This window comes from Leiobunum rupestre, chromosome 1, assembly GCF_980474605.1.
Source record: "Leiobunum rupestre chromosome 1, qqLeiRupe1.1.hap1, whole genome shotgun sequence".
NCBI lineage: Eukaryota > Metazoa > Arthropoda > Arachnida > Opiliones > Sclerosomatidae > Leiobunum > Leiobunum rupestre.
In genome coordinates this window covers 25,409,629-25,436,434 of record NC_143384.1, presented here as the reverse complement: position 1 = coordinate 25,436,434, position 26,806 = coordinate 25,409,629, and the positions used below count along the sequence as shown (strand labels likewise).

General features: G+C 31.1%; 1 protein-coding gene across 2 annotated transcripts in view; it reads right to left on the bottom strand.

Annotated features, from left to right (window-relative positions):
* Nucleotides 1–24,908, bottom strand: part of LOC149961976 (zwei Ig domain protein zig-8-like) — a 304,615-nt gene extending 279,707 nt beyond the window's left edge. For both annotated transcript variants that reach the window (XM_090177840.1, XM_090177845.1), the window contains exon 1: nt 24,441–24,908. In XM_090177840.1, coding sequence (XP_090033966.1) covers nt 24,441–24,561 — 121 coding nt within the window. In that variant the 5' untranslated portion in view covers nt 24,562–24,908. The remainder of the gene's footprint in view (nt 1–24,440) is intronic.
* Nucleotides 24,909–26,806: the final 1,898 nt, after the last annotated feature.

Genomic DNA, 26,806 nt, shown 5'->3' with positions numbered 1-26,806 from the left:
ACGTAAATTTCCCTGCTAAGAACATGAAGCAATTAAAGTTATTTCAAACCATTGTCGGATTCTCATTGTATATAAAGTGATGTTGTTTCTAGTTCGGACTAATGCGCCATCTATCAAAAATATTTCTAAATACGTTTTCGAAAAGTGTGAAATTTCTTATACTTCAAATTCTGACTTGCATATAATTACTACTTCTTATTAACGTTGAAAATAAAATTCTTAAAATATCATTTGAGTAAATTTACTAATATTTAAGAATCTGAACCAGCCAGCCATAACCAAACGACCAGGAAATTTCGGATGAAAAACAAATCGAAATATCCAAAAAATCTATCAAGCCTCGTCGAAAACAAACAACATTACTTCTCTTTATTAACATAAAAAACGTAGTACTCAGAATATCTAAGGAAATTTACCGATACTTAAGAGCTTCAGCCAGCCAGCCAGCCACAACCATCACAACTAAAATATTTCGGATCCAAAACCAAACGTAAAATTAAAATAGTCTTATAAACTTATCTCTATTATCGAAGAAAAACCACAGTTTTTCGAATATCTTAGTAAATTTACCGATACTTAAGAGCTTCAACCAGCCAGCCACAACCATCACAACTAAAAAAATTTCGGATCCAAAATCAAACGCAAAATTAAAAAGTCTTATAAACTTATCTCTATTATCGAAGAAAAACCACAGTTTTTCGAATATCTTAGTAAATTTACCGATACTTAAGAACCCAAACCAGCCATCCACAACCGCCAAACCGATAACTTTCGTAACCAAAACCAAACGCAAAATTAAAAAAGAAATCTAATAAACCTTGGCGAGAAGATCATTCACGAGTACCAAAAAAAATAGATTAGAATAAACGAAATTACGGCAACAGCATTTTTCAACGATGTTAGAAAGTAAAATAGAAAAGATACGCGGATTAAATTAGATATTTGAAAGAGGAAAATAGCTCGCTGCGCATTTCCAAGAAGGTTTATGGAAAATCCGAACCGAAAGGAACCAAAACCCAAAAAAAAAACCAAACTAGAAGTAGATCTTTTAAAAAAGGCACGTAGGAATTCGTACGCACGCGAGCGGGTTTGTAGCGAGTCGGAATAAAAATCAGGTTGTGAGGGTCGTAATGTAAAACCAATTATAACACTTCCTACAACAGCTTGTTGTAGGTTTCAGCTTTTAAAGCAATCAATATCCAGACGAGGAAGGCGCTTCTAACGCCGCTACGCGCTTATTATGATTCCCGCCTTGTTTTCCAGGGGTAATTAACAAGTAATCGTCGCAGCGGAATGATATTAAACGGCTCTTAATACCCCGTCATTCGTTCCAGCCGCAGTGAGTTGGCCGTGCCGCGCGTGCCTTTTTAAAACGTTAAGGGAAAAGCGAGCTTAATGAAGTTGGCAGCCGGACGCCATCGGAATCGCTTCCAAAAATTGCTGAAATATGTATAATTAAACGAGTCATAATTGTGATTGCGTATAATTAATTGGTACGGGTTTTGCAACGGGAATTGCGCATAAACGGTACTAAGTATAAAGTACTGGCACTGCTTAAGTTAAACGCAGTTAACGTCGCTCATAAAAGATTTAAAGTGATAATGAGGTTTGGTATAGCACATAATTGGTTCTAAGCATAATAGTAAGGTACTGTTAAAATCAAACGCAGTTAACGTCGCTTATAAAAGATTAAAAGTCATAATGGAGTTCGGTATAACACATAATTGGTATTAAGCATAATGGTAACGCATTGTTAAAGTTAAATGCATTTAATATCGCTCATAAAAGTTTAAAAGTCATAATGGAGTTCGGCATAACACATCATTGGTACTAGTCAAACGCCGTTAAGGTCGTTCATAAAATTCTAAAATTCATAATGGAATTCGGATTAATTCATAATTGGTACTAAGCATAATGGTTACGTACTGTTCGAGTCAAACGCCGTTGAGGTCGTTCATAAAATTCTAAAAGTCATAATGGAGCTCGGCTTAATTCATAATCGGTACTAAGCATAATGGTTAGGTACTGTTCAAGTCAAACGCCGTTAAGGTCGTTCATAAAATACTACATAATTGAGTTCGGTATAACAAAATTTCCATTAGCCATAAATAGTATAACGTATAATACGGAATCCATACAATCGATATTAAAGGAGTTATAATCGATATAATGGAAATACATTTGCTTTGTAATTTTTTTTAAATATAATTTAGTGATGACAGCTATTAGTCATAATATTTAAAATTTGAACTAATGGAAATAAAATACACAGCGCCATCTCTAGGGTGGTTCAAAAAAATGCAAATATCGAAATGTTTTGGTGCACATGGATATTCTTGTTCATTTTGATGAGAACATGACCCACGAAAAATTTTAGGTTATTTCATTAATATTTAGGACTGCCTCAACGAGGTTAAATTTTACCACTATGAACTAACCCATTTATAAGCAAAAATCAGTTATGTCACTCAAATACTTTACTTGAACGAAAAATTTAATATTTATTACTTATTTAGGTTTTTATAAGGTTTATTATAGAAATAAGTACCGGTACACAATAAAATATTTCGCAGAAAGCCCCACTAAACCAGGTTATAGTTAGGACCTGGTTTTGTGAGGATTTCTGCCAATTATTTTATTGTGTACCGGTACTTATTAATATAATAAACCCTGTGTAAATTTAAGTAAGTTAAAGTATTTGAGTGACATAATTATTTTTTGCTTATAAATGGGTTTGTTTATAATGGTAAAACTTTAGCTCGTTGAGGCAGTCCTAAATATTAATGAATTTACGTAAAATTTTTCCTGTGTCATTTTCCGACCAAAATGAACGAGAAAATCAATGTGCACCAAAACATTTCGATATTTGCATTTTTTTTAAACACCTTAGCCATCTCGTTATCTGGCGGTTATATAAAATAATTTTAACAGCGCTACTGACTACTTTTCAAAGAAACGGACTGAGCCAGCTCCTCTGCATAATAAGAAATAACCTAGTTGGAAATCAAACTGAAATTCTTTCAGAGTTAACGCCACAGAAAGACACTTAACAAAATGGCGGGTGTGCGCCTGGAAATTTCGTTTCTCCGTTAATCACGTGCGGGTGACATTGAGGAGGGCCCGCCATCTCTTGGCTCAAGTGGGCATCGAAGAGACTCGCGGTCGTCTCAACGTAGAGCCGGAATCGAATAAAGCTTTCCCCCTGCTATTTTAAGTACGCAAACATTGGTACGTTCTCTGACGAAATTGGAGAATATTTTAACGTAGGGAGATCCCATCTCAGTAACCTGGTAGCTCGGTGTCAAAACGACGACACGGTGAAGTGTAGGTTCGTTTGTCCTTATGGCGAGTGTCAATTGACGTGACGAACTTAAGAGGGTAGGTTGGGAAGAGGAAATCTTATTTTTCAATTATTTTGAACAAGCAGGTGCCCCTGATGGCTTCTCTTCCCTTAAAAATAAAAAAAGATTTTTTATGGGCAAATCAAATTAGGTTTGCAATCTCCTTTTGTCTTTCGCGTGTCGTCATTAAACGAAACTGCCCTATATCAGGTTTCGCAAATACCATTTCAGCGTGGAGGAATATTGCAAGTTATTTATATTTCATAGAAGTTTTCGTTTAAGGGATTTATATAGTTTTAAAATAACGGAACATTATAATGGCACGGGTTTTCTAAATAAGAAAGAACGTTTTTAAGTGAACAGAGGTTATACCCTCTTAAATTTAGTAGTGTTCGGCAGTCAATTAATTTTTATCCATGAATAAAATAAGCTCGGCTATATTTAAATAATATTTATTTAAATAACCAATATATTGGTTATAGTTGAATAAAACTTGTAAAATGTTTAAATAATCGAAAGTGAATAAGCCTATTATTTAAATAAAACAAACAATTATTTAAATAAATACCACTTTTATTCAAATAAATGCTTGGTTGCGTAAAAAACATAATTAAAATGATATTCTTTTTACCAACGTTTTTTAAATAAATCGGAAAATTTGTGGATAAGGAATAAACAATTCCGAACACTAAAATTTAGTCCAATATTCTTTGTTAAAGGAAGTATAGACTAAATCAAGATATCGTCTGCTAAGATAGGCTTTTTATAACGTAACGAGAGCCAATAATCTCTAAATTCTGTTGGGGTAGGTACATTTGTTCGAATTTCAATCGTCCGAACGGTGAAACAAATGTTCGAATTTCAATCGTCCGAACGGTGAAACAAATGTTCGAATTTCATTCGTCCGAACCGCCGAAATAACAAATGTTTCAATTGTTCGAATTGGACAACTGGTTTGTTTCATTCGTCCGAATCGGTAGCATCACTTGTCCGAATTCTGTCGCTAAATTAGTATTTCTTATTGCTGTTTTTTTTTGGTCCGGATTTTTTTTGGCCGATATAGTAAGTGGAAATTGCGTTGAATGTTGTGGATATTTTAGGTTATGTTAGGTTAGGTTAGGTTAGGTTCACGTTAATGTTACTATTTTCTTATATTCACAATATTTTAAAAAAACAACCAATTCCTAATGTTCGAAAAAACGGACAAACGATTATTCGAACAAATGAAATTCGCCAGTAAAGTTAACATAAATTGAACGACTAAATCACCAACAAAAGTTGTGATAAATTTTTCGGGCAAATGAAATACGTTTTCGGACATACGATCCTGTTGTCCGGTATTCGGACAAATGATCATTCGGACATTTGTACCACCGTTCGGACGAATGAAATTCGAACAAATGTACCCAAATCATTCTGTTAAACCTGTTGGCAGAAATGTGAAATCGTTTGATCCACCACCAACATGAAAGTTCATACTCCCTTTATCTGATGTTTGTAATTTTTAAATTTAAATAATTTTGGGCACTTTATTAATAAATGACGTGGTTATATTTTTCAGGAATAGTAAAAACAGAGGCTATAGATTCGCTCACATGTTCTCTGTTAACCTAAAATACATTCTTCCTACTACTAAATATTGATAAAATTACTTTCCACTTTATAATTAAATCAATTAATATTAATTAATTACTCTATTTTCAATTAAGGTTCAATTCTTGGATGAAGGTTCTCAGATTCAAATCAGGTTTGTTAAATATTTGCTGCATATATCAATTTGAAATTTTTATCCCATTTTAAAAAAAATCCCAATTTCTAACTACTTATGAATTTACTGGTTATTATTAAATATAAAAATTGTATTATTTTATTTATATAAAAATAAATAACGAAATAAAATGAATTAAATGTAATTAATATACTATACATCAATATTAATAAATATAACGTATTAAAAAAATTACATTATTTAAAATAATAATACTTATGAATAATGTTTTACATTCCTTTCAAAAGAAGGCGCTCTAGACTTAAAATAAGCCGAGGTCAACAAAGATAAGTTAAAGAAAAAACCTTTCCAAAACAAACCACAATATACACAAAATGTCGTTTACAAAAAAATATATAGGCCTAATTATATCAAAAACCCTAGTTCAAAAAGAAATAAATATAACTGTGGTGATAAACAACCACATTTATTAAATCCGCCTTTTATACGGAGAACACAGTCTAAACAATAACGTCATAATTTGGCCTATTTCTCAAGTCAGATACTCCACTTTACCTCCCCCCCCCCCAACGCAAAAATAGACCAATTTATAACGGCTAAACCCTTTCCCTAAACCTTGCCTTATCTATCCAGAACGCCTATACAAAACCCCTGTCCCAAAACGCTTTAACAATGGAGGCGGCCATGTTAGGATCACTGTTTTCCTTAACCCGTTTCCGCTACACGTTTCTAGAAGAAAAAAAAAACAAAATGTCCGCGCCCATAGACCGGAAAAAAAATGGCGTCGAGCTCCATTAGAACGTCTCAATCCAAAAATGGGCGATTCTTCATTGAGCTTTTATTATAAGGCTAACATAAATAAAACAGTCGACAAAAGTCAAAACGCCCATTGCCTTGAATGATGACCACCACAAAGAAGATTTGTATTAAACAAAAATATACTCGGCCGAGGCTTAACCAATCGAAATGTTAAGATAACAACGCGTTATAGCCTTTAGGAAGTTAAGCCTTGTCGGAGGCTAGCGGTAGCTTTACGTACAATCCTAAGGTTCCCAACCAATAACTGAGGATCTTAAAGACCCCGGAGAGAGGGGCTGAGGCGTAGAAAAATATTGAGGGTAGGGACATTTCCTCTCAATAGGTGGAGCGGCGATCTTTATTGAATGACCTTATCCATGCACCGAAGAAGGGATGAAAGCGACGGGACCTTCCATTCTTCGCTTCAACAAATAGAGAAATATTGGCTGGTCCTATTGTGGGACATTTTTGAGCAAATATGTCCGCGTTCGGCCGACCTGGTACCCGAAGGAAGGACCCGGTCCGGGTGGGTTCGTGTTGGGACGCGCAGTCAGTTGACGATGGGATATTTCGATGTGTCTATGGGTTTTTGCTTTATCGCTAAGTCTGGATGGTTTCCGGTAGATTCTCCGGACGTTATTGGGACCATTGGGTGTGGTTTATTGGTGCATGGTGATATGGACGATCAAAGATATAGTATAATAGGCCTGTGGAGTTTCTGATAAGTTCTGGATGATCGCGTTCTTATTTTGGCGACGAAAACGTCTCTACATGTCACTAGAGTTGATTGTTACGATGTAGACGAATTAGGGTTATTGGCGCAGTTTTGAAGTTGGGTAGCTTTTAGATATTACGGTAGAAAATAGAATTTCATTATATGAAAACTTATTCTACTCTTAAAGTTCACGAAATCCCTTTGTATACAAAATAATTGGAAATTACCATTCATACAGTCCAGTACACTAAATGAAATTCATACTCTCGATTGCACGAAATTCCATTCGTACTCTCGAGTACACGAAATCCCACTCATACTCTCGAGTACACGAATTTCCATTCATACTCTCAAGTACACGAAATTCCATTCGTACTCTCGAGTACACGAAATCCCACTCATACTCTCGAGTACACGAAATTCCATTCGTAGTCTCGAGTACACGAAAATTCCACTCATACTCTCGAGTACACGAATTTCCACTCATACTCTCGAGTACACGAAATTCCATTCATACTCTCGAGTACACGAATTTCCATTCATACTCTCAAGTACACGAAATTCCATTCGTACTCTCGAGTACATGAAATCCCACTCATACTCTCGAGTACACAAAATTCCATTAATACTCTTGAGTACACGAAATGTTATTCATACTCTCCAGTAAACGAAATTCCATTCATACTCACTAGTACAAGAAATTCCATTCTAGTCTTGAGTACACAAAATTCCATTCTACTCTTGAGTACACGAAATTCCATTCACACTCTTGACTACCCTTTAAAAATTAAACCAAATTTCCATTCACACTCTTGACTACCTTTTAAAAATTAAACCAAATTTCCATTCACACTCTTGACTACCCTTTAATAATTAAACCAAATTTACATTCACACTCTTGACTACCCTTTAAAAATTAAACCAAATTTACATTCACACACTTGACTACCCTTTAAATATTAAACCAAATTTCCATTCACACTCTTGACTACTCTTTAATAATTAAACCAAATTTCCATTCACACTCTTGACTACCCTTTAAAAATTAAACCAAATTTCCATTCACACTCTTGACTACCCTTTAAAAATTAAAATCTTACTCTCAGTCTCTCGAGTACACCAAATTTCCATTCATAATCTGTTTCATTCGTATTCAGGAGTACCGGAAATTTCATTTTCTATGGATAGCTCTGGAGTACACGCTTTCATAAATCCCAGTCAAGTACCTAAACATTAATGTATTCAACTCAAAAATGGCGGTTTTCGTGACATTTAACCATTCAAAATTGGACGAAACTTAATGTAGAAGCCACAGACAATAACAATAATAACAAAAATTAACCGCAAAACGGTAAGCCCTTACTGTAAAATAGAGTTAAAATCATAATCCAATCAATGAACGCTACAGCTCACAGACCCGTATAATCTCTCAAATGAAATCACGTATAAGGTTGAAACCAGCCAGGCTAAAAGTTTTTAAAGATAATAATAATCCGTGTGGAGAATTACACGGCCGGGAGGTGGCGTCGCGAGCGCCAAATCCCCACGCACGTGAGCCGATGGATGACCACGCGTCACCTCTTCATCAACTCGCTGGCTTTATCGACGGAGTCTACCTAGCGCGTCCCTGACAGCCGCGCTTAGACTTCGTATCCTTCCGCGAACGGCCGTGGACAGATTAAGTAGTCCCAAGGGCGCGAGGTAGCGCGTGGCTCCAAGCGCCGCTTTGATTTAGGGTTGACGGTGGCCGGACCTTGATGAGGGAATTAAAAATCGCTTATATAACTCGTCTCCGGGTGAAAGCCGCGATAAACTGTTATGATTTTCAATAAAAGGAAGTTAGAACGGCGCGATGGGTAATTTCTACGCCTTTCCTTCTTCGTTTTCAGCTTAGTTTGACGGTCATCGCGTGTTGCGTGGCTGGATTTCACTGTCTAGCTCGTAAAGTTAAGGTGCCAGTGCAAAGGGTGTGTAATCACGAAATGGAGAGTTATTGAAACTTAGATTTGGTAAGCTCAAAAGTAAAAACAGCAAACCCACAATTTCATGGCGAAATAGGCGAGTTTTAAGAACCCAAATGAAAATGGTTGTTTGAAAACTATAAATCATATATAATAATTATATAATATAATTATAATAATATATTTTAATATATTTCATATTGTAATATAATTATAATAATATACTTTAGCATATTTTATATTGTAATATAATTAAAATAAAATACTTAAGCATATTTTATATTATAATTATAATAATATACTTTAATATATTTTATATTATAATATTATTATATAAAATATTATATTATTATAATTAAATTATAATATAAAATATATTATATTATTATAATTATATTAATATACTTTAATTTAAAAAAGTTTAAATTTGTGTTTTATAGGATTTTAACATATTTTTTATTGAGTTTGAAAAGTTATTTTCCTGTATCGGTAACCTAGATAAAATTTCAAATTTAAAAATAAATTTATTTAACATTTGTAATCAGGTTTGCTTTAAATTGGGATTGTTATAGTTCAAAAATTAACTGAGGATAATATTATAATTTAAAACGTTTTTAAAAAATGACTTAAATTGGGATTTAAGCATCCATGACTTATGATAAAATTACTTTAAGTAAAATAAACTAAGAAAAAAAATAAAAAAATCAATTTTCAAAAAAAGTGTATATTTAACATTTGAAATCAGGTTTGCTTTAAATTAGGGCAATTTTGTTCATTACCGAAAATTTTATTCGATTTAAATAAAAAAATAGCTTAATATTAATATTTCCACATCCCTAACTACTCATTTAACCACTTTAAAATAAAATTACTCATATGACCATATTTCTTAACGTGAAACATATTTGAATCAATTGTCGAAATGGTGATATTATCTTCTCAAAAAAATAATATCGACGGATCTAATCCAAGTTCGTTTCAATCCCATTCTATTTTATTGATAAAGATAACGTGAATTTTCTAAAATAACAAAAAAAAGCCCCGAAAATAGTCTCGTTCAATAAATGGCAAAATTGTTGATGTGGCTGCCTCGAAGTTGAAAGAAGAAATGAAAAGTAAAAAATCTGAAAAATTCAACGAAGGTAAAGTTAGATTGGCGTCCCGGTATTTTCCCCTGGGAGGTTCTTTCGCCGCGGCACTCTGCGGGGCCCATAATGCGGGAGCTTACTTTAAAAAGAACCCAGGTGGGCTGGTTTGCAGGAGGGGGATCTGCGGCAGGAAATGGGCTGAAGGCAGATATTTTTCTCGACTTTTATTTAAAATCTAATATCACCCGAGTCTAGAGCTGAATGATACTTTATTTTTACCTACGTGCCATGGACCTGAAATGTCTATTCTGCCTGTAATTAATAACTAAGCTAAGTTATAAGATTTTAAATAACGCTGGCTTCTGTATGATGGGAAGACATAAAATTTAATTAAAATATGACGTGTTTATAATAGAATTTGACATTATATACGAAATTATTATACTGTCTGATAAAGGATTTGTTTATTGTTGGGGATTTGAATGGCATATTTTGCTTAATATTTTTAAAAAAAATGTAAGGAAAAAATTAGATCAACGGGGATTTAAATGGCATATTTTGCTTAATATTTTTTTAAATTGTAAGGAAAAATTTAGATCAATATTTGGCCTACTAGCGCCTGTAGAAGTGTTCTACACGCACAGCCCCAGTGTTCGGGATGAAGTAAACTTTTAGAGGTTCCGGTCAAAAATAATTACTTCAAAATACACCATTTTATTTTCTAATTAATAATTGGTAAGCATGGCAATCGTGACAGAAAATCTACGTACCCCTTAGCTGTCGAACGGTCATTTTATTTATTAAAGCGCCATCTACGGAGGCATTTCTCTTTTCTGAAACTAGAATTCGCATCAATAACTGCAAACCGTTTAACTTAAATGGCGTATTTAACATGCAAGAGCTCCTATAATTAATTTACCTTCGCCATCTGTTTAAACGTAGCTGAATAGCAATTTAGAATATATGTTTTATAATTAATTTCCCAGCGCCATCTGTTTAAAAGTAGCAGAATCACAATGTAAAAGATAGTTTTTGTAATTATTTTCCCAAAGTAATCAGTTTAAACATAGCTGAATAACAACATAAGATACCTTTTATAATTAATTTGCCAGCGCCATCTGTTTAAACGTAGCTCTATTAAAATTTAACAGAAGATATCTTTAATAATTAATATAGTAGCGCCATCTGTTTAAACGTAGCTTAATAACAACCTAAGATAGCCTTTATAATTAATTTGCCAGCGCCATCTGTTTAAACGTAGCTCTATTAAAATTTAACAGAAGATATCTTTAATAATTAATATAGTAGCGCCATCTGTTTAAACGTAGCTTAATAACAACATAAGATAGCCTTTATAATTAATTTGTCAGCGCCATTTGTTTAAACGTAGCTCTATTAAAATTTAACAGAAGATATCTTTAATTATTAATATCGCAGCGCCTTCTGTCTAAATGTAACCGCAATTCGTAATATTGTAAGTATATATTTCAAAAGTATAAAAATTTAAATATAAACAAACAAGATCTTTCTACGGGTCAATAACATATTCATACAACCTCGCTTTAAAAAATAAGACTCTCAAATAAATTCAAAAATAAATAACCAGGTTCATTCTAAATTTATATACAAATCCCGCAAGGTCCATACGTAAAATTCAATTTGAAAAACGTTCAAATTGACTTCAGTCAAGATGAAAGAACACATCCCTAAAATAGGAACACACACAGTTTAAACAAACCTGTCTGCCAGATTCTATCCCATTAATATCAAAAAACTTCAAACCCCCACGCGACTGCATCGTCTGATACGCGCGAAATACAAGTTAAACTCTCCAGAGAAGCTGATGTAAGCGACAACACAGCTTTCGTCCAAACGCCTAGCAGACGACGCTAACGGCATCTCCCCCCTCCGAAGTTGTAATGGGAAATTTTGTAGGTCGTAGCCGAGGAAATGCCATAAAAATAGGATTTTTTTAGCTTCACCGTGCTCCCGAAATATACCCACTTTATCGCGAATCAACGCATCCACGATAACGATACAAACTTTACCCACTGTTCCCGCGTTGAATGGCACTACCAAGTAAGGATAGACTTAGCGATACTATTTCTTAAGATTTCTCTCTCGGAATTCCCCATCTGGGCTCGAATCTTAGAGCGTAAATGGCTTTAGGGAGTTAAATTCCAGTTGACGCCAAGTTTTGCAAGATTTTTTTTTGTATTTTGTTGGTGCGGGAAAAAAAAGCGGAGCGATATTTTCGCCATCTATCGGTGACTGGCGAAAGCTTTACCAAAAATATATTTTTCGTATATAAATTTTCAATTGTCGATTTTTGCTATTTTAGCACATTTGCTACATTAAATATTAAATTTCTAGATTTTCACGTACTGCAACTGGAGCCCAATAGTAAGCGTTTTTTCTGGGGTAAAATGAAAGTTATTTTTCGGAAAATATACAGCTTCTCGCTTCTGAGAGTTTTATTTTCTCGGTTGGCAATTGATTTTAGGTATGATAATGCAATGGAATCTGGCAGGCTTGGAAATAATAGATTTGATATATTCCTATTTATATTGAGTTTTTATAATAACATTAAAAGAAATACGACAACAAGCGGATATTTCTAGTTATATTCGCTGAAATAGTACTCGTTTTCAATAGTATTCGAAATTATTTAAGCCTAAATAATTCTAATTTTAGTAGACTTCATACTACTTTCGGAAGTGGCGGAGTGGTTAGCACTTTCACCTCGCAGCAAGAGGAGCCGGGTTCGATCCCAGCTTGTGGCACTGGGTGAAAACTCAGAACAACTCCTTCTGCGTTGAGTTTGCAAGTTCTCTCCCCACTGGTTTAAGGGGTTTTCCCACGAGTTCTTCGGTTTCCCCTTCCATAAAAACTTGCTTAGGTTAACGGTAATAGTGAGTGTAGGGAGCTGTTGGCTCGATCTCGTGGCATGCAGGGCTTGCCACCACCCTCCTACGCATTATAACCCGGCCACCTGAATTAAGGCTTCAAAAGTCGCATGATGACTTAGGCCTAAGGTGGTGCCTTGGGTATTAGCCTAGCTGATTATTATTATTATTATTATTATTAATTTTCACCTAAGAGGTTTTATACTGCCTTTAGTAGACATAATTTTGACTTAAGGGTTAGTTTCCATAATTTTTACTTTAGGGATTTTCATACTGCCTTTAGTAGTTATAATTTAGACTTTAGGGATTTTCAAACTGCCTTAAGTAGCTATAATTTAGACTTTAGGGATTTTCATACTGCCTTAATTAGCTATAATTTAGACTTTAGGGATTTTCATACTACCATTAATAGCTATAATTTAGACTTTAGGGATTTTCATACTACCATTAATAGCAATTTTTTGGCTTTGGGATAAATCAAACTAATTTCAATAATAATACTACATACAGCAGAATTTATACTTATTTCCCGTGTAATTATTTTGACTTTAATGATTTTCATACTATCTTTAGTAGCAATAATTTACATAAAATTACAGCCTTCAGCAATTTCCATACTGTATCTAGTTTAAATAGTATTAAAACTAGCATTTATACCTCTAGTCTTGTTCTTACTAATTTTAATAATAAAAAAACCTCCAGCAGTTTTCATACTGTATTTAGTTGCAATAATAGAGCAAATATAACTAGCTTTAGTATCTTTCATACCAACCGCTAATAAATAAAATTAACTTTAGTATCTTTCATACCAACCGATATTAAATAATATTAACTTTAGTATTATTTATACCAATCGCTAAAACATAATACTAACTTTAGTATTATTCATACCAATTGGTCATAAATAATTCCAACTTTAGTATTATTATTCCAATTGGTCATAAATAATACTAACTTTAGTAATATTATTCCAATTGGTCATAAATAATACTAACTTTAGTAATATTATTCCAATTGGTCATAAATAATACTAACTTTTGTAATATTCATACCAATTGGTCAGAAATAATACTAACTTTACTAATATTCCTACCAATTGGTCATAAATAATACCAAATTTTAGTATTGTTCATTCGAATTGCTTATAAATACAGTACATTTCTGTGCTTGCGATGTATAAGGTCAGTAGCCCAGTTCAATACAAACGACTCCTTCCAACATAGAACTACAAATCAAATCATCAACGAAAATAGGCCCAAAAAATTGGCATTTGACGTCTCGAAATACGCCCTACAAATCACGCGTTGAACGGCCGGCCTTGGAGAGTATTTGAACCGTTCGCCTATCAGTATTTCTTGACGTTTAGACAAAAAAAATACAAAACAATTCAGCGCGCTTCCTGCTTAATAAATCAAAATCGTACACGTGTTTCGTCAGTTTCCCGACTACGTTTATGCAGAATACAATTTACACGAATGCCGGTAGTTGAAAGAAACTCATATAAAAGGGATATATATATATACATATATATATATATATATATATATATATATATATAAATAATAATTTTTCAATTCTTTTGGAGACAAAGAGGTCATACAGAAGTTATAAAAACGCCTGGGGTGTAGGCTGATTTCATTTAATTTTGACTGTTTTTAAAAATAGATTTAATTAATATTTAAAATAATATTAATTAAAATTTAAAATGATATTAATTAAAATTTAAAATGATATTAATTAAAATTTAAAATAATATTAATTAAAATTCAAAATGATATTAATTAAAATTCAAAATGATATTAAATAAAATTTAAAATAAAATTAATTAACATTCAAAATAATATTAATTAAAATTTAAAATAATATAAATTAAAATTTAAAATAATATTTAATTAAAATTTAAAATAATATTAATAAAAAATTTAAAATAATATTAATTAAAATTTAAAATAATATTAATTAAAATTTAAAATGATATTAATTAAAATTTAAAATAATATTAATTAAAATTCAAAATGATAATTAAAATTCAAAATGATATTAAATAAAATTTAAAATAAAATTAATTAACATTCAAAATAATATTAATTAAAATTTAAAATAATATAAATTAAAATTTAAAATAATATTTAATTAAAATTTAAAATAATATTAATAAAAAATTTAAAATAATATTAATTAAAATTTAAAATAATATTAATTAAAATTTAAAATGATATTAATTAAAATTTAAAATAATATTAATTAAAATTCAAAATGATAATTAAAATTCAAAATGATATTAAATAAAATTTAAAATAAAATTAATTAACATTCAAAATAATATTAATTAAAATTTAAAATAATATAAATTAAAATTTAAAATAATATTAATAAAAAATTTAAAATAATATTAATTAAAATTTAAAATAATATTAATTAAAATTTAAAATGATATTAATTAAAATTTAAAATAATATTAATTAAAATTCAAAATGATAATTAAAATTCAAAATGATATTAAATAAAATTTAAAATAAAATTAATTAACATTCAAAATAATATTAATTAAAATTTAAAATAATATAAATTAAAATTTAAAATAATATAAATTAAAATTTAAAATAATATTTAATTAAAATTTAAAATAATATTAATTAAAATTCAAAATAATATTAATTAAAATTCAAAATAATATTAATTAAAATTTAAAATAATATTAATTAAAATTTAAAATAATATTAATTAAAATTTAAAATAATATTAAATAAAATTCAAAATAATAATAATTTAAATTTTAAATAATATTAATTAAAATTCAAAATAATATTAATTTAAATTTAAAATAATATCAATCAAAATTTAAGTACTACTTCTAATTTAGTTATCTTTGAATTGGAGTTACTACGGAAATTACTTTGTAAATTTTCATAAATATGCTGAAATTTTATAACAGATTTAAATCACTCATTTAAATCAAGTCATCTAGCGACTTTTAATGCCTTAAACAGACGGCCGGGTTACAAGGCGAGCCAACAGCTCCATACACTACCTATTACCGTTAACCTCTACAATTTTTAATGGAAAGGGGTAACCGAAGAACTCGAGGGAAAACCCCTTTAACCAGTAGCGATAGAACTTGCGAACTCAACGCAGAAGCAGTAATTCCGAATTTCACCCAGTGCCTAAAGCTGGAATCGAACCCGGCTTCTCTTGCTGCGAAGCGAAACTGCTAACCACTGAATAGCTCTTTCTCTAAAATAATATATACGCATACATGTATAAAAAGTGTCATTTTTTCGAGCGGCGCTTCCTAATATTTCCGTGCAGAGGGTCTCGTGCGTTTTCGCACGAGCTCAACAAAAACAAAAATATGCGCGCGCTCTCTAACTTTAACGTAATCACGTGACCTCCCGTATTTTATATAGAGTTATCCTTTCATAAAGTAAAATACTTTTACAACGTTAAATGGTAAAATAACTACATAAGCCAGTCTTAAAGTGAAAAGTACCTTCTAAATGTAAACATACAAATACATGGAATATGACTTGTATTGTAACGTCAAAAAATGAATCTTCTACATCCCCTAGCAAATATCTAAATTGGACAAGTGACAAAGTAGGTTGACATTATTAAAAACTCAACGTTTAATATCAATCAAACGCAAACATCGCGGACAAGTGAGGTTGTCATACAAACGGACAATCGTTTGGAATTTTGCCAAAAGGAACCCTTTGCCAATTCTTTCGTTCCTTAAACACTACCACCTGACACCTAAATTCCAAGCATTTCTAGCCATCAGCTTTATATACACTACTTTCAGGTAAATAATGATAAAACATTTTCCCTTCAAAAATGGCTTTTACAATACTTTCACCTTTTTAGCAACACCCGGAGCTTAAAAAGACAACTTAACTATAAACTACTAACAATACTCAACCGTATTAAATATCAGAATTTTGACGTTAAACTGTATAAAATGGGATTTAAACGAAAACATAAATCCTTTATCCATAAACCAGCTTAAAAACGTTAATAGAGATACGTTGGCTCAAGTATCGAAGAAATTATGTTTTTTTTAATGTCTTTAAGCCGCAGTCACGCGTAAGGAAAATAATCGCTTTAATAAAAGGATATTAAAATAACCTGGAAAAATCGAACCAGGGGGATTTTGGAAAAAAACAAGTTTACTCGGCTTCTATATCGGAAATTATTCCACATTTTTTAAAACCTTTATTTTCTACCCGATGTTCTAAATTAAAAAAAAAACATTTATTGATATTTCGTTAGGTTTGGTCCAAAATTTTAAATTGTTTTAAAAAATAAATGTTTAAATTAGATTTTCTAGGTATTTCTAAAAAGAATCAATTTTCGGAGAGATTTAATTAAATTTTGGGTTCCAAAATGGAAATTTTTTAACAACTATTAAATACTTTGTTTATCCGTTTTGCCTTACATCAAGTTGCTTTTACTTTATTTGACTTCATTTTTACCTAATTTTTTAAATTGCCAATTTCAGTAGCTTGGTACGGAATTTTTGATAATGAACCTTTTATATAAAGTAATTTTTTATAATGGGAGGGAATATATCCTGCAAAGCAATGTTTATGGAAGACCCCAACAATTTTTGAAATTTCCCTGTACAGTGGCGCCAAACATTTTGAAAGCCAAAGGCAAGAGTGGTCAGAGCTGTAAACGTTGGTGTTCCACACCAAATACCCGAGGTTATATTCCCTTTAATATTCCCAGAGTAGGATATTTTTAAATTACCCTTTCTAGAGAGCATTTTAAGAATAACTACTTCTGAAAATAAATTACAATGATTATTATATTGACACAAATTTTGGAAATTTAAATTTAATGTAGCACGGATTTTTGAAACTACAATTGATTATAAAGCACAAAATTTTGGAAATTACCATTTCTTAGGTGATGTTTAGAAATAATCCTTTATTATATATCGTTTGCAAACTTATAAATTACAATTTAATATAGAAAGAACTTTTCAAATTACAATTTTATGTAGCACGAATTTTTTAAATGGAAAATTAAGGTAGCAATAGTTTTTGAAATTACAATATAACGTAGCGCGAAATTGCTAAATTTCAATTTAATGTAGCACGAGTTTTTGAAATTACATAATAGTGTAGCAAGAATTTTTGAAATTAAAAATTAATGGATCATGAATTTTTCATATACCAAACTTGAATTTTATATATTATAATATTTGATATTACAATTTAATATTAGATATTACAGTTTCACATTTGATAATACAATTTAACATTGTATATTACAATTTAAAATTGTATATTACAATTTAACATTGTATATTACAATTTAACATTGTATATTGCAATTTAACATTGTATATTGCAATTTAACATTGTATATTACAATTTAACATTGTATATTACAATTTAACATTGTATATTACAATTTAACATTGTATATTACAATTTAACATTGTATTACAATTTAACATTTGATATTACAATTTAACATTTTATATTACAATTTAACATTTTATATTACAATTTAACATTTTATATTACAATTTAATATTTGGTATTACAATTTAATATTTGATATTACAATTTAATAATTAAAGCATGCCCATTACTATCAGTAAGAAAAATACAGAATTAAAAACCATTTCACTTCGAAAAACCCCAACACAGTCAATCCCACTAAACACATTCTCATGTACCGTCAACAATACGCGTAAGATCTCGGCCAAATAACGTGAAAAACCCAAAGTCACTAGTTAGTAGGTGTGCAAGTTGAAAGACCCTTAAACCGCGAAGACTTCCGCGATAGAAGCGACACTAAGAATCCTTATCAGTCTATCTGCGAAGCCCCTGAAAGTCAAGCTTCAAAAAGCCGTCAAAAATTCGATTAAAAAAGGCGCGTGGATGCGCGGCCAAGGCTTAACGGTATATATATAAAAGGCCAAGCTTGACGTTAACCAATGGTTCCCATACATTTTTTAATAACTTTGAGCGATCTAACGCGTCAAGGGTTAGCTGACGCCGAACTAGTAACCGATCCGAGATCCCATTTTTATCGGTGACGGTGTAAGATGACCCACGGAACCACGTTGGGCTCACGTCTATCTCGAGAAGATATTCACAGCCCGCAGAGACTGGTCAAGTAATCAATTTAGGACCAGCCATCGGTCCCCGCGCCCCTCTCTGGGGGGATATCGGATTATGGCTTTTGATACCAGGAGAGATCCACGTTATTAGAGTATTCCTGACCAATAAACCACGAGAAAAAATGCAAGCAAAAACTGATAAAAATATATTAAAAAAATATATTTTTTTAAGGATTTTTTTAGATCACAATTTGGTAAACCATAGTTATGGTTGGGTTTCGAGTTTTTGGTTCGTATTAAAGTTTTGGCTTGAAGTATCTCCTAATTATTTTATAAAATACAGTAAATTCCTTCTTAGACTGTTAGAAAATATAATAAAATTGCAACTGTAAAAATCCTAAACAATATAATCAAATGTCTGTAAGATTTCTAAACAATATAATCAAATGTCTGTAAGATTTCTAAACAATGTAATCAAATGTCTGTAAGATTGCTAAACAATGTAATCAAATGTCTGTAAGATTTATAAACAATATAATCAAATGTCTGTAAGATTTATAAACAATATAATCAAATGTCTGTAAGATTTATAAACAATATAATCAAATGTCTGTAAGATTTATAAACAATATAATCAAATGTCTGTAAGATTTCTAAACAATATAATCAAATCCATCTAAAAATAGCAGAAATTTTTAATAAATCCCACTAAAAGTCATAGACCATGTAATCAAAATCCCTAAAATTCCTATTGAATATAATCAAAATCTTTAAAAATCCTACAGAATATAATCAAAATCCCTAAAATTCCTATTGAATATAATCAAAATCTTTAAAAATCCTACAGAATATAATCAAAATCCTTAAAAACCCTAGGGAATATAATCAAAATCCTTAAAAACCCTAGGGAATATAATCAAAATCCTTAAAAACCCTAGGGAATATAATCAAACGTCTGTAAGATTTCTAGAAAATATAATCAAATTGTCTAAAATTCCTAGAAAATATAATCAAATTGTCTAAAATTCCTAGAACATATAATCCAATTGTCTTAAATTCCTAGAAAATATAATCAAATTGTTTAAAATTCCTAGAAAATATAATAAAATTGTCTAAAATTCATAGAAAATATAATCAAATTGTCTAAAATTCGTAGAAAATATAATCAAATTGTCTAAAATTCGTAGAAAATATAATCAAATTGGCTAAAATTCCTAGAAAATATAATCAAATTGGCTAAAATTCCTAGAAAATATAATCAAATTGGCTAAAATTCCTAGAAAATATAATCAAATCCTAGGTAATATAATGAAATCCTTTTATAAATGCTTTTTATATTTAATTAAATTCCTTTAAAGCGTAAAAATATTATCAAATTTCAGAAAACGTAATCAAATCCATTATGAAATATTATTGTTTTAACAGGGCGAAATTGAACTTTCGACCAAAAGAATATCTTAAATTTAATCACGACACGATTAAGCAATTATAAACCGTGGGCGATACCCTTAAGCCTAATCGATACGTAAGCTTCTTACCAAGATTAGCACTAAAATTATTTCTCTAGAAAAACACGACGGAGGCAAAAAGTAAAGCCCACGCGAAAGGCGAATTAGGTTATTACACAAGCGAAGGGAAAATTAAATTTTCGTTTGAGAAGTTCAAGGCTTACGAAACATCGACCGCCCTTCCAAATTGGATTAGAAATATCAGCTGTATTGATCTATAGTGTTAAATTGCGGGGTCTACGCCAGAACGAATTAAACGAATTAAAATTTCAGACAAAATAAATGGATACTCTCTCGCGCGAGCCAACTGCTGAAAATTCCGCCGCGTTTCTAAAGTTCTCCAAGAGTTGAATACTAATTTTTCGACGCGATACTCGAGTTTTGGCGACAGCTCAAAAATATAAAGCGCGTCTATGATTAATTGTGACACGCTTTTACGCAACGGCGCTATTTGCACATTGTACAGGGAATAGCGAATTATTACCTGGACTAGACATCCTTCTTCAATAAAATGTACACCTGGAAAATGACAATTACGTTGTAGGGTTTATATTTAATTCGCGGTCTTAGAAAAGACTATTATACTTTCGCCTTAGTACCGATTTTCACCACTTGATGGCGCTACGCAATGTGGGTGGAGTCGAAAAGTATAAACGTTGGTCGAGGACTCAAGCGGATGCTATATAGTATATATTACAATTTCATCGTGAACAATGACGTTTTTGCCCAATTAATATGAGACAATTACCACTAGATGGCGTTTCCGTCTCTAAAACGACACTATTATCACTATATTGCGTTTCCGTATCTACTAATACGAGATAATTAACACTAGATGGCGTTTCCGTCTCTACTTATACGAGACAGCTACCACTAGATGTCGTTTCCCCCCTCTATTAATACAAGACAATTTCCACAAGATGGCAATTCCCTCTCTATTAATATGAGACAATTACCACTAGATGGCGTTTCCGTCTCTACTGATATGAGACAACACTAGATGGCGTTTCCGTATCTATTAATACGAGACAATTAACACTTGATGGCGTTTCCATGTCTACTAATACGAGACAATTATCACTAGATGGCGTTTCCGTCTCTACTAATACGAGGAAATTAACATTAGATGGCGATTCCCTCTCTATTGATACGAGGCAATTAACACTAGATGGCGTTATCGTCTCCATTAATATAAGACGCGATATTTGCCAGCACAATTGGCGAGTTTTCCTTTGAAGCGTGTTTTGCAACTTGAGATAGTTATATTTCAAACAAATTTTTCATTAATTCCGTTTGAAGCACAATTTGTAATCAAGTCCCAATTCACGTCGGGTCAGTTCGCTTAAACTCGATCAAATTAATTTCCAAAGGCGGAGGTCTGTACCTTATATTTTAGGCAGCTCTCCTAATGGATATCAAAGGAGCTTTCGCAAACAGTGGCGTTTAATTATATTTTATTAATAGTGGTATAAACAGGTTGGTCTGGCAAAAATCATATTTGATTCCGAAGTCTAAGCGACATTTCTACGGTTTCCTTACGCTACGCTACATGACTATAAGGTACGATATAATTGGCTAAAACTAATTACGACTTACATTAGCGGGGGAAAAACGTTCTTTGCCTTATAATTCGTGACCACTAAATGAAAGGGCCGATTTTAATTCATTTTAGACCTCTTTCGCCATTCGTTTCTTTGAATATAAATTAAACGTTTATAAAAGTTTTTGTTTTCAGCTAAACTTTCATATCTTAATAGAATTGTATCGCTAAAAGTATGTACTTTTCTCATTTCGTAATCTTTGTCACGCTTCACCTCCCACGAAAGGATTGTTTTAAAGTCGTAAATATTTGAGTGTAATACGCTTCCGGTAAGGGGAACGATATCACGAATTTTTAGAAATTTCAAACTAAAACAATGAAAATTTAAAACAGCTTCACTGAAATCTGAAAACACCATCCAGGAAATCTAAAAAACACCAAGTAAATCTAAAAATCACCGTCTAGATAATCTAAAAACTATCGGAACACCATTGCGATAATCTAAAAAACACTTTCACGAAAATCTAGAAAATACCATCATGATAATCTAAAAAAAATTACGAAAATCTGAAAATCAGCTTCACGAAAATCTAAAAAGCATCATCATGAAAATCTAAAAACCATCAAGGAATTCTAAAAACCATCAAGGAATTCTAAGAAACACCAAGATAATCTAAAAACTATCACAATAATCTAAAAAACACCATCATGATAATATAAAAAACATCCCGAAATATCTTTAAAAATATAACGAAAATCTATGAAAAAATCTAAAATCCCACGAAGATAATCTTAAAAACGCCATAATGATAATCTAAAAACCATTAAGCAAATCTAAAAACACCTTCACGAAAATCTTAAAAGCACCCTCATTTAAAAAACATACCAAAATATCTTCGAAATATAACGAAAATCAATGAATCTATGAAAAAAATGTGAAAACCCACGATGAAAATCTAAAAAAACCATAATAAAATCTAAAAACCCAATAATAAAATCTAAAATCCCGGACAGAAAATCTAAAAACCCAATAAGAAAATCGAAAAATCCCTCACGTAGATTCCCAAAAAAAAGCGTTCGTGTAAATCTAAAAAACAACCATTTAATTTCAGAAAACAGTCAACAATAATCAGAATAAAATTTTCCCTATAATCAACCAAGTCAACATGATGGCAAAAATAAACATTCCAAAGGCACTGATCACCAAGTTAAAATTAGAGTATATATTACATATTAGAGTATGTATATTTACACGCGTGGTAAACGTCAATCCACGTGATTCGATTTTTGCAATTGTGATTTTTTTTATTTTTTACATTCAAAGGCGCTTCACGCCTCGGAGTCGACGCTCTCACCCTGAGGACTAGCTAATTAACATAATTTATTCCCCAAAAAAATCCAGAGGGTCTAAATTACGAAGCCAGGGGGAATAATATTGTAATCGCGGCGCCGAATTGAAAGGGAATCGGCGACAGATTTCTCTGTCTCTTGATTAATTCCGATAAACCAAGGTGCGAAAATTACAACGTTCAAGGTATTCGTTCGTTTACGAGCGAGAATAAAAGAAACGTGCAGGTTGACGTATTTTTACTTTACAGTTCAGTTTAAAATTCGATGATTAACACTCGGTCGTGATTATTAGGAAATAGATAAGTTATTCAAACGATAACGAAGTCATTTATTTCAAATCTAAGTTTATAAAAATATTCGTACAAATTTCATAGCAATAATCTAAACATTATATTTCTAAGCTACATTTTAGATCTAGAATTTTATGTTTAGATACTAAAATGAATATCTTACGAAAACGTCGATTTTCTTCTAGAATAAGAGAAAATCTAAGATTCAATTTTCAAATTTCCGCTAGTTCATTGACTAAATATTTTTGAACTTGTAGTTCATACATCTAAGTTATCTTCATTTATCTAACACCTTAATCCCAACCTCTAAAATTTCCTCAAATATTTTAGCCGCTAGTTCATCGACTAAATGTCTTTGAACTTGTAGTTCATATTTATATATTATGTTCATTTCAGTAACACCTTTATCCCAACCTCTCAAAATTTATTCAGTGTTTTAACCGTTAGTTCATTGACCAAATATTTTAGAACTTGTAGTTCATGTTTCTACATAATCTTCATTTCTCTAAACCCTTTATCCCAACCTCTCAAAATTTCCTCAAATATTTCAGCCGCTAGTTCATTGACTAAATATCTTTGAACTTGAAGTTCATAATTTTACATTATCTTCATTTCAGTAACACCTTTATCCCAACCTCTCAAAACATCATCAATATTTTAACCGCTAGTTCATTGACTAAACATCTTAGAACTTGTAGTTCATATTTCTACATTATCCTCATATCTTTTCACTATCTTCATTTCTCTAACACCTTTATCCCAACCTCTAAAAATGTCATCAAAATATTTTAGTCGCTAGTTCATCGACTAAATATCTTTGAACTTGTAGTTCATATTTATATATTATATTATCTTAATTTCACTAACACCTTTATACCAACCTCTCAAAGCATCATCAATATTTTAACCGCTGGTTCATAGACTATATATCTTTGAACTTGTACTTCATACTTCTACAGTATCTACATTTCTGTAACATCTTTACACAAAATTCCCGAAATATTTTCAAAGTTTCAAAAAATACTGGTAGCAAATAGATCTGAAAATCTTCCTAGGACACAAACCAATTTGCAAACCTTCGAATTAAGCGAAACCCCCAAAATGAACGTCCAAGACCAAAATATCAAGAGGTACTCACCAGGAACCAGGGCCAATAAAATGGCCAGGGTGAAAAGTAGGCATGATGGCCGATTAGTGGCGGTATGAATAATCCGTATGGAGTTGGTCCTAACGCAGGCAGAATTCCACTTTGCAGACATTCAAACGAGTAGTCCAGTTACTGTTGGCCCTTTCTTAAAGGCCGATGACCACTGCTACAAGAAACACAATCGTGTACCTCCGACATCCACAACGAAGACGACACTGTTATAGCGGAATAAAATCACGACGCGAAAAAAATTGAGAACAATTCCCACACTGGATCGTTGAACAATATTTTTTTTTGGTTAAATCCCAAACAATGAAAACGCGTCACACTGAATTCGTTGAAGCTACAAGCGTTGTTTAACTGGCGCTAGTTTTTATTGTACGACGGTATTTAGAAAGAGATTACCCACACGTGAAAGTAGCGGGAAAAATTGGCGACTGCGGGGACGATAACGTCTTGCCGGGCTGAAACTTTGAAGTGTTCTGGATATTCCCCCTACCAGATTCCCCGCCCGCTGATTGCCAGAGGAGAGAGAGAGAGCGAACCGGGATATTTCCTCGAGATCTTCCTCGTAAGGTGGCGCCATCTAGGAACGCCGTGGCGAACTATCGGGCATTTGGCCAAATTTTACCATCCTACGCTGGAGCTGGATGTGAGTATTGGAAGCGTTGTAATGTCGGAGCTGAAATTAGGACGTATTGTCTCGATTAGTGTGGGTAGTTTAATGTTTTCAATTATTTAGCTTTAGCTCGTGGATGCCTCCGTTCGAAAACTTTGTTTTTGACAAGATCAAATTGGGTTTAATTTTGATGATTCTGATTATTTATATTCTGACTATACGTGGGTGAAGGGAGCTTCAAGTCGATTACGCCCAAATAAATTAACATTTTACTATTAGAATTTTATAATTACAATGTTTATTCCTTTTGAAATCAGAGAATAAATATTCATAAAGGATTAGTAAAATTTGAGTACAATGTTTATATCAATAGAATTAATAATTCAAAATCAGTTCTGTAAGAATTATATAATTTCACCTTTTTATCCACCTTTAAATATAGGAGTATTCAAAACAAATTTTGAACTTAGTAATAATTTAGATTATAATAATCAGAGTAGATTGGAAATATAATTTCAAGTCGGATAAAAGCCTTTTATGATTTTGAATATTAGCTTAAGATTTTTATTAAAACTTCTTGGTGTTAATTATGTATTTTTATCTGGATTTTAATGAAAGATTTTTATTACAAATTCTGCATTTTAATTAAGAACTTTTATTTAAAATTGTGCATTTTTATTAAGGATTTTTAATAAAAATTGTGCCTTTCAATTAAGGATTTTTATTAAAGATTCTAGTAATTAATTCAAGATTTTATTACAAAGTCTATATTTTAATGAAGAATTTTTATTACAAATTCTAGATTTTAAAGAAGGATTTTTAAAACAAATTCTACATTTTAATGAAGGATATTTATTAAAAATTATAGATTTTAATTGAGGATTTTTATTAAATATCATGTATTTTAATTAAGGATTTTTTATTAAATATTCTGAATTTTATTTCAGGATTTTTATTAAATATTATGTACTTTAATAAAGGATTTTTATGAAATATTCTGGATATTATTTTAGGATTTCTATGAAAAATTCTGTATTTTATCTCAGGATATTTAGGAAAAATCTGGATTTTATTTCAGGATTTTATTTAAAATTCTGGGTTTTATTTCGGTATTTCTATTTAAAATTCTTGATTTTATTTCAGGATTTTTATTAAAAATTGTGAATTTTATTTCAGGATTTTTATTTGAGGTATTTTATTAAAAATTCTTCAATTTATTTCAGGATTTTTATTACAAAAAATTGGGTTTTGTTTCAGGATTTTCATTACAAATTATGGGTTTTATTTAATGATTTTTATTAAAAATTCGGGATTTTATTTCAGGATTTTTATTACAAAAAATTGGGTTTTGTTTCAGGATTTTATTACAATTTATGGTTTTTGTTTGATGATTTTTATTAAAAATTCGGGATTTTATTTCAGGATTTTTATTAAAAATTCGGGTTTTTGTTTTAGGATTTTTTATGTAAAGTTTATGAAAGGGTAAAGCTACGACTTTGTATTTTTGCCCATATTGTGCCCTTGATTTCGATAAATATCTGACCCTTCGCAAATAACTATAAAACGTATGGCAGATAATCAGATTTATATTGAGGCCTAAAATATTATAGATATATGGATCTGGTCATCATCCAGTAGTTTATCTAGGCCAATGAAACAAGTATGCAGTTTATATTTTTTATGTAACGGCTACCTCTGAAACCTCTAAATCAAATTGAGTTTATTTTTTTTGTTTATT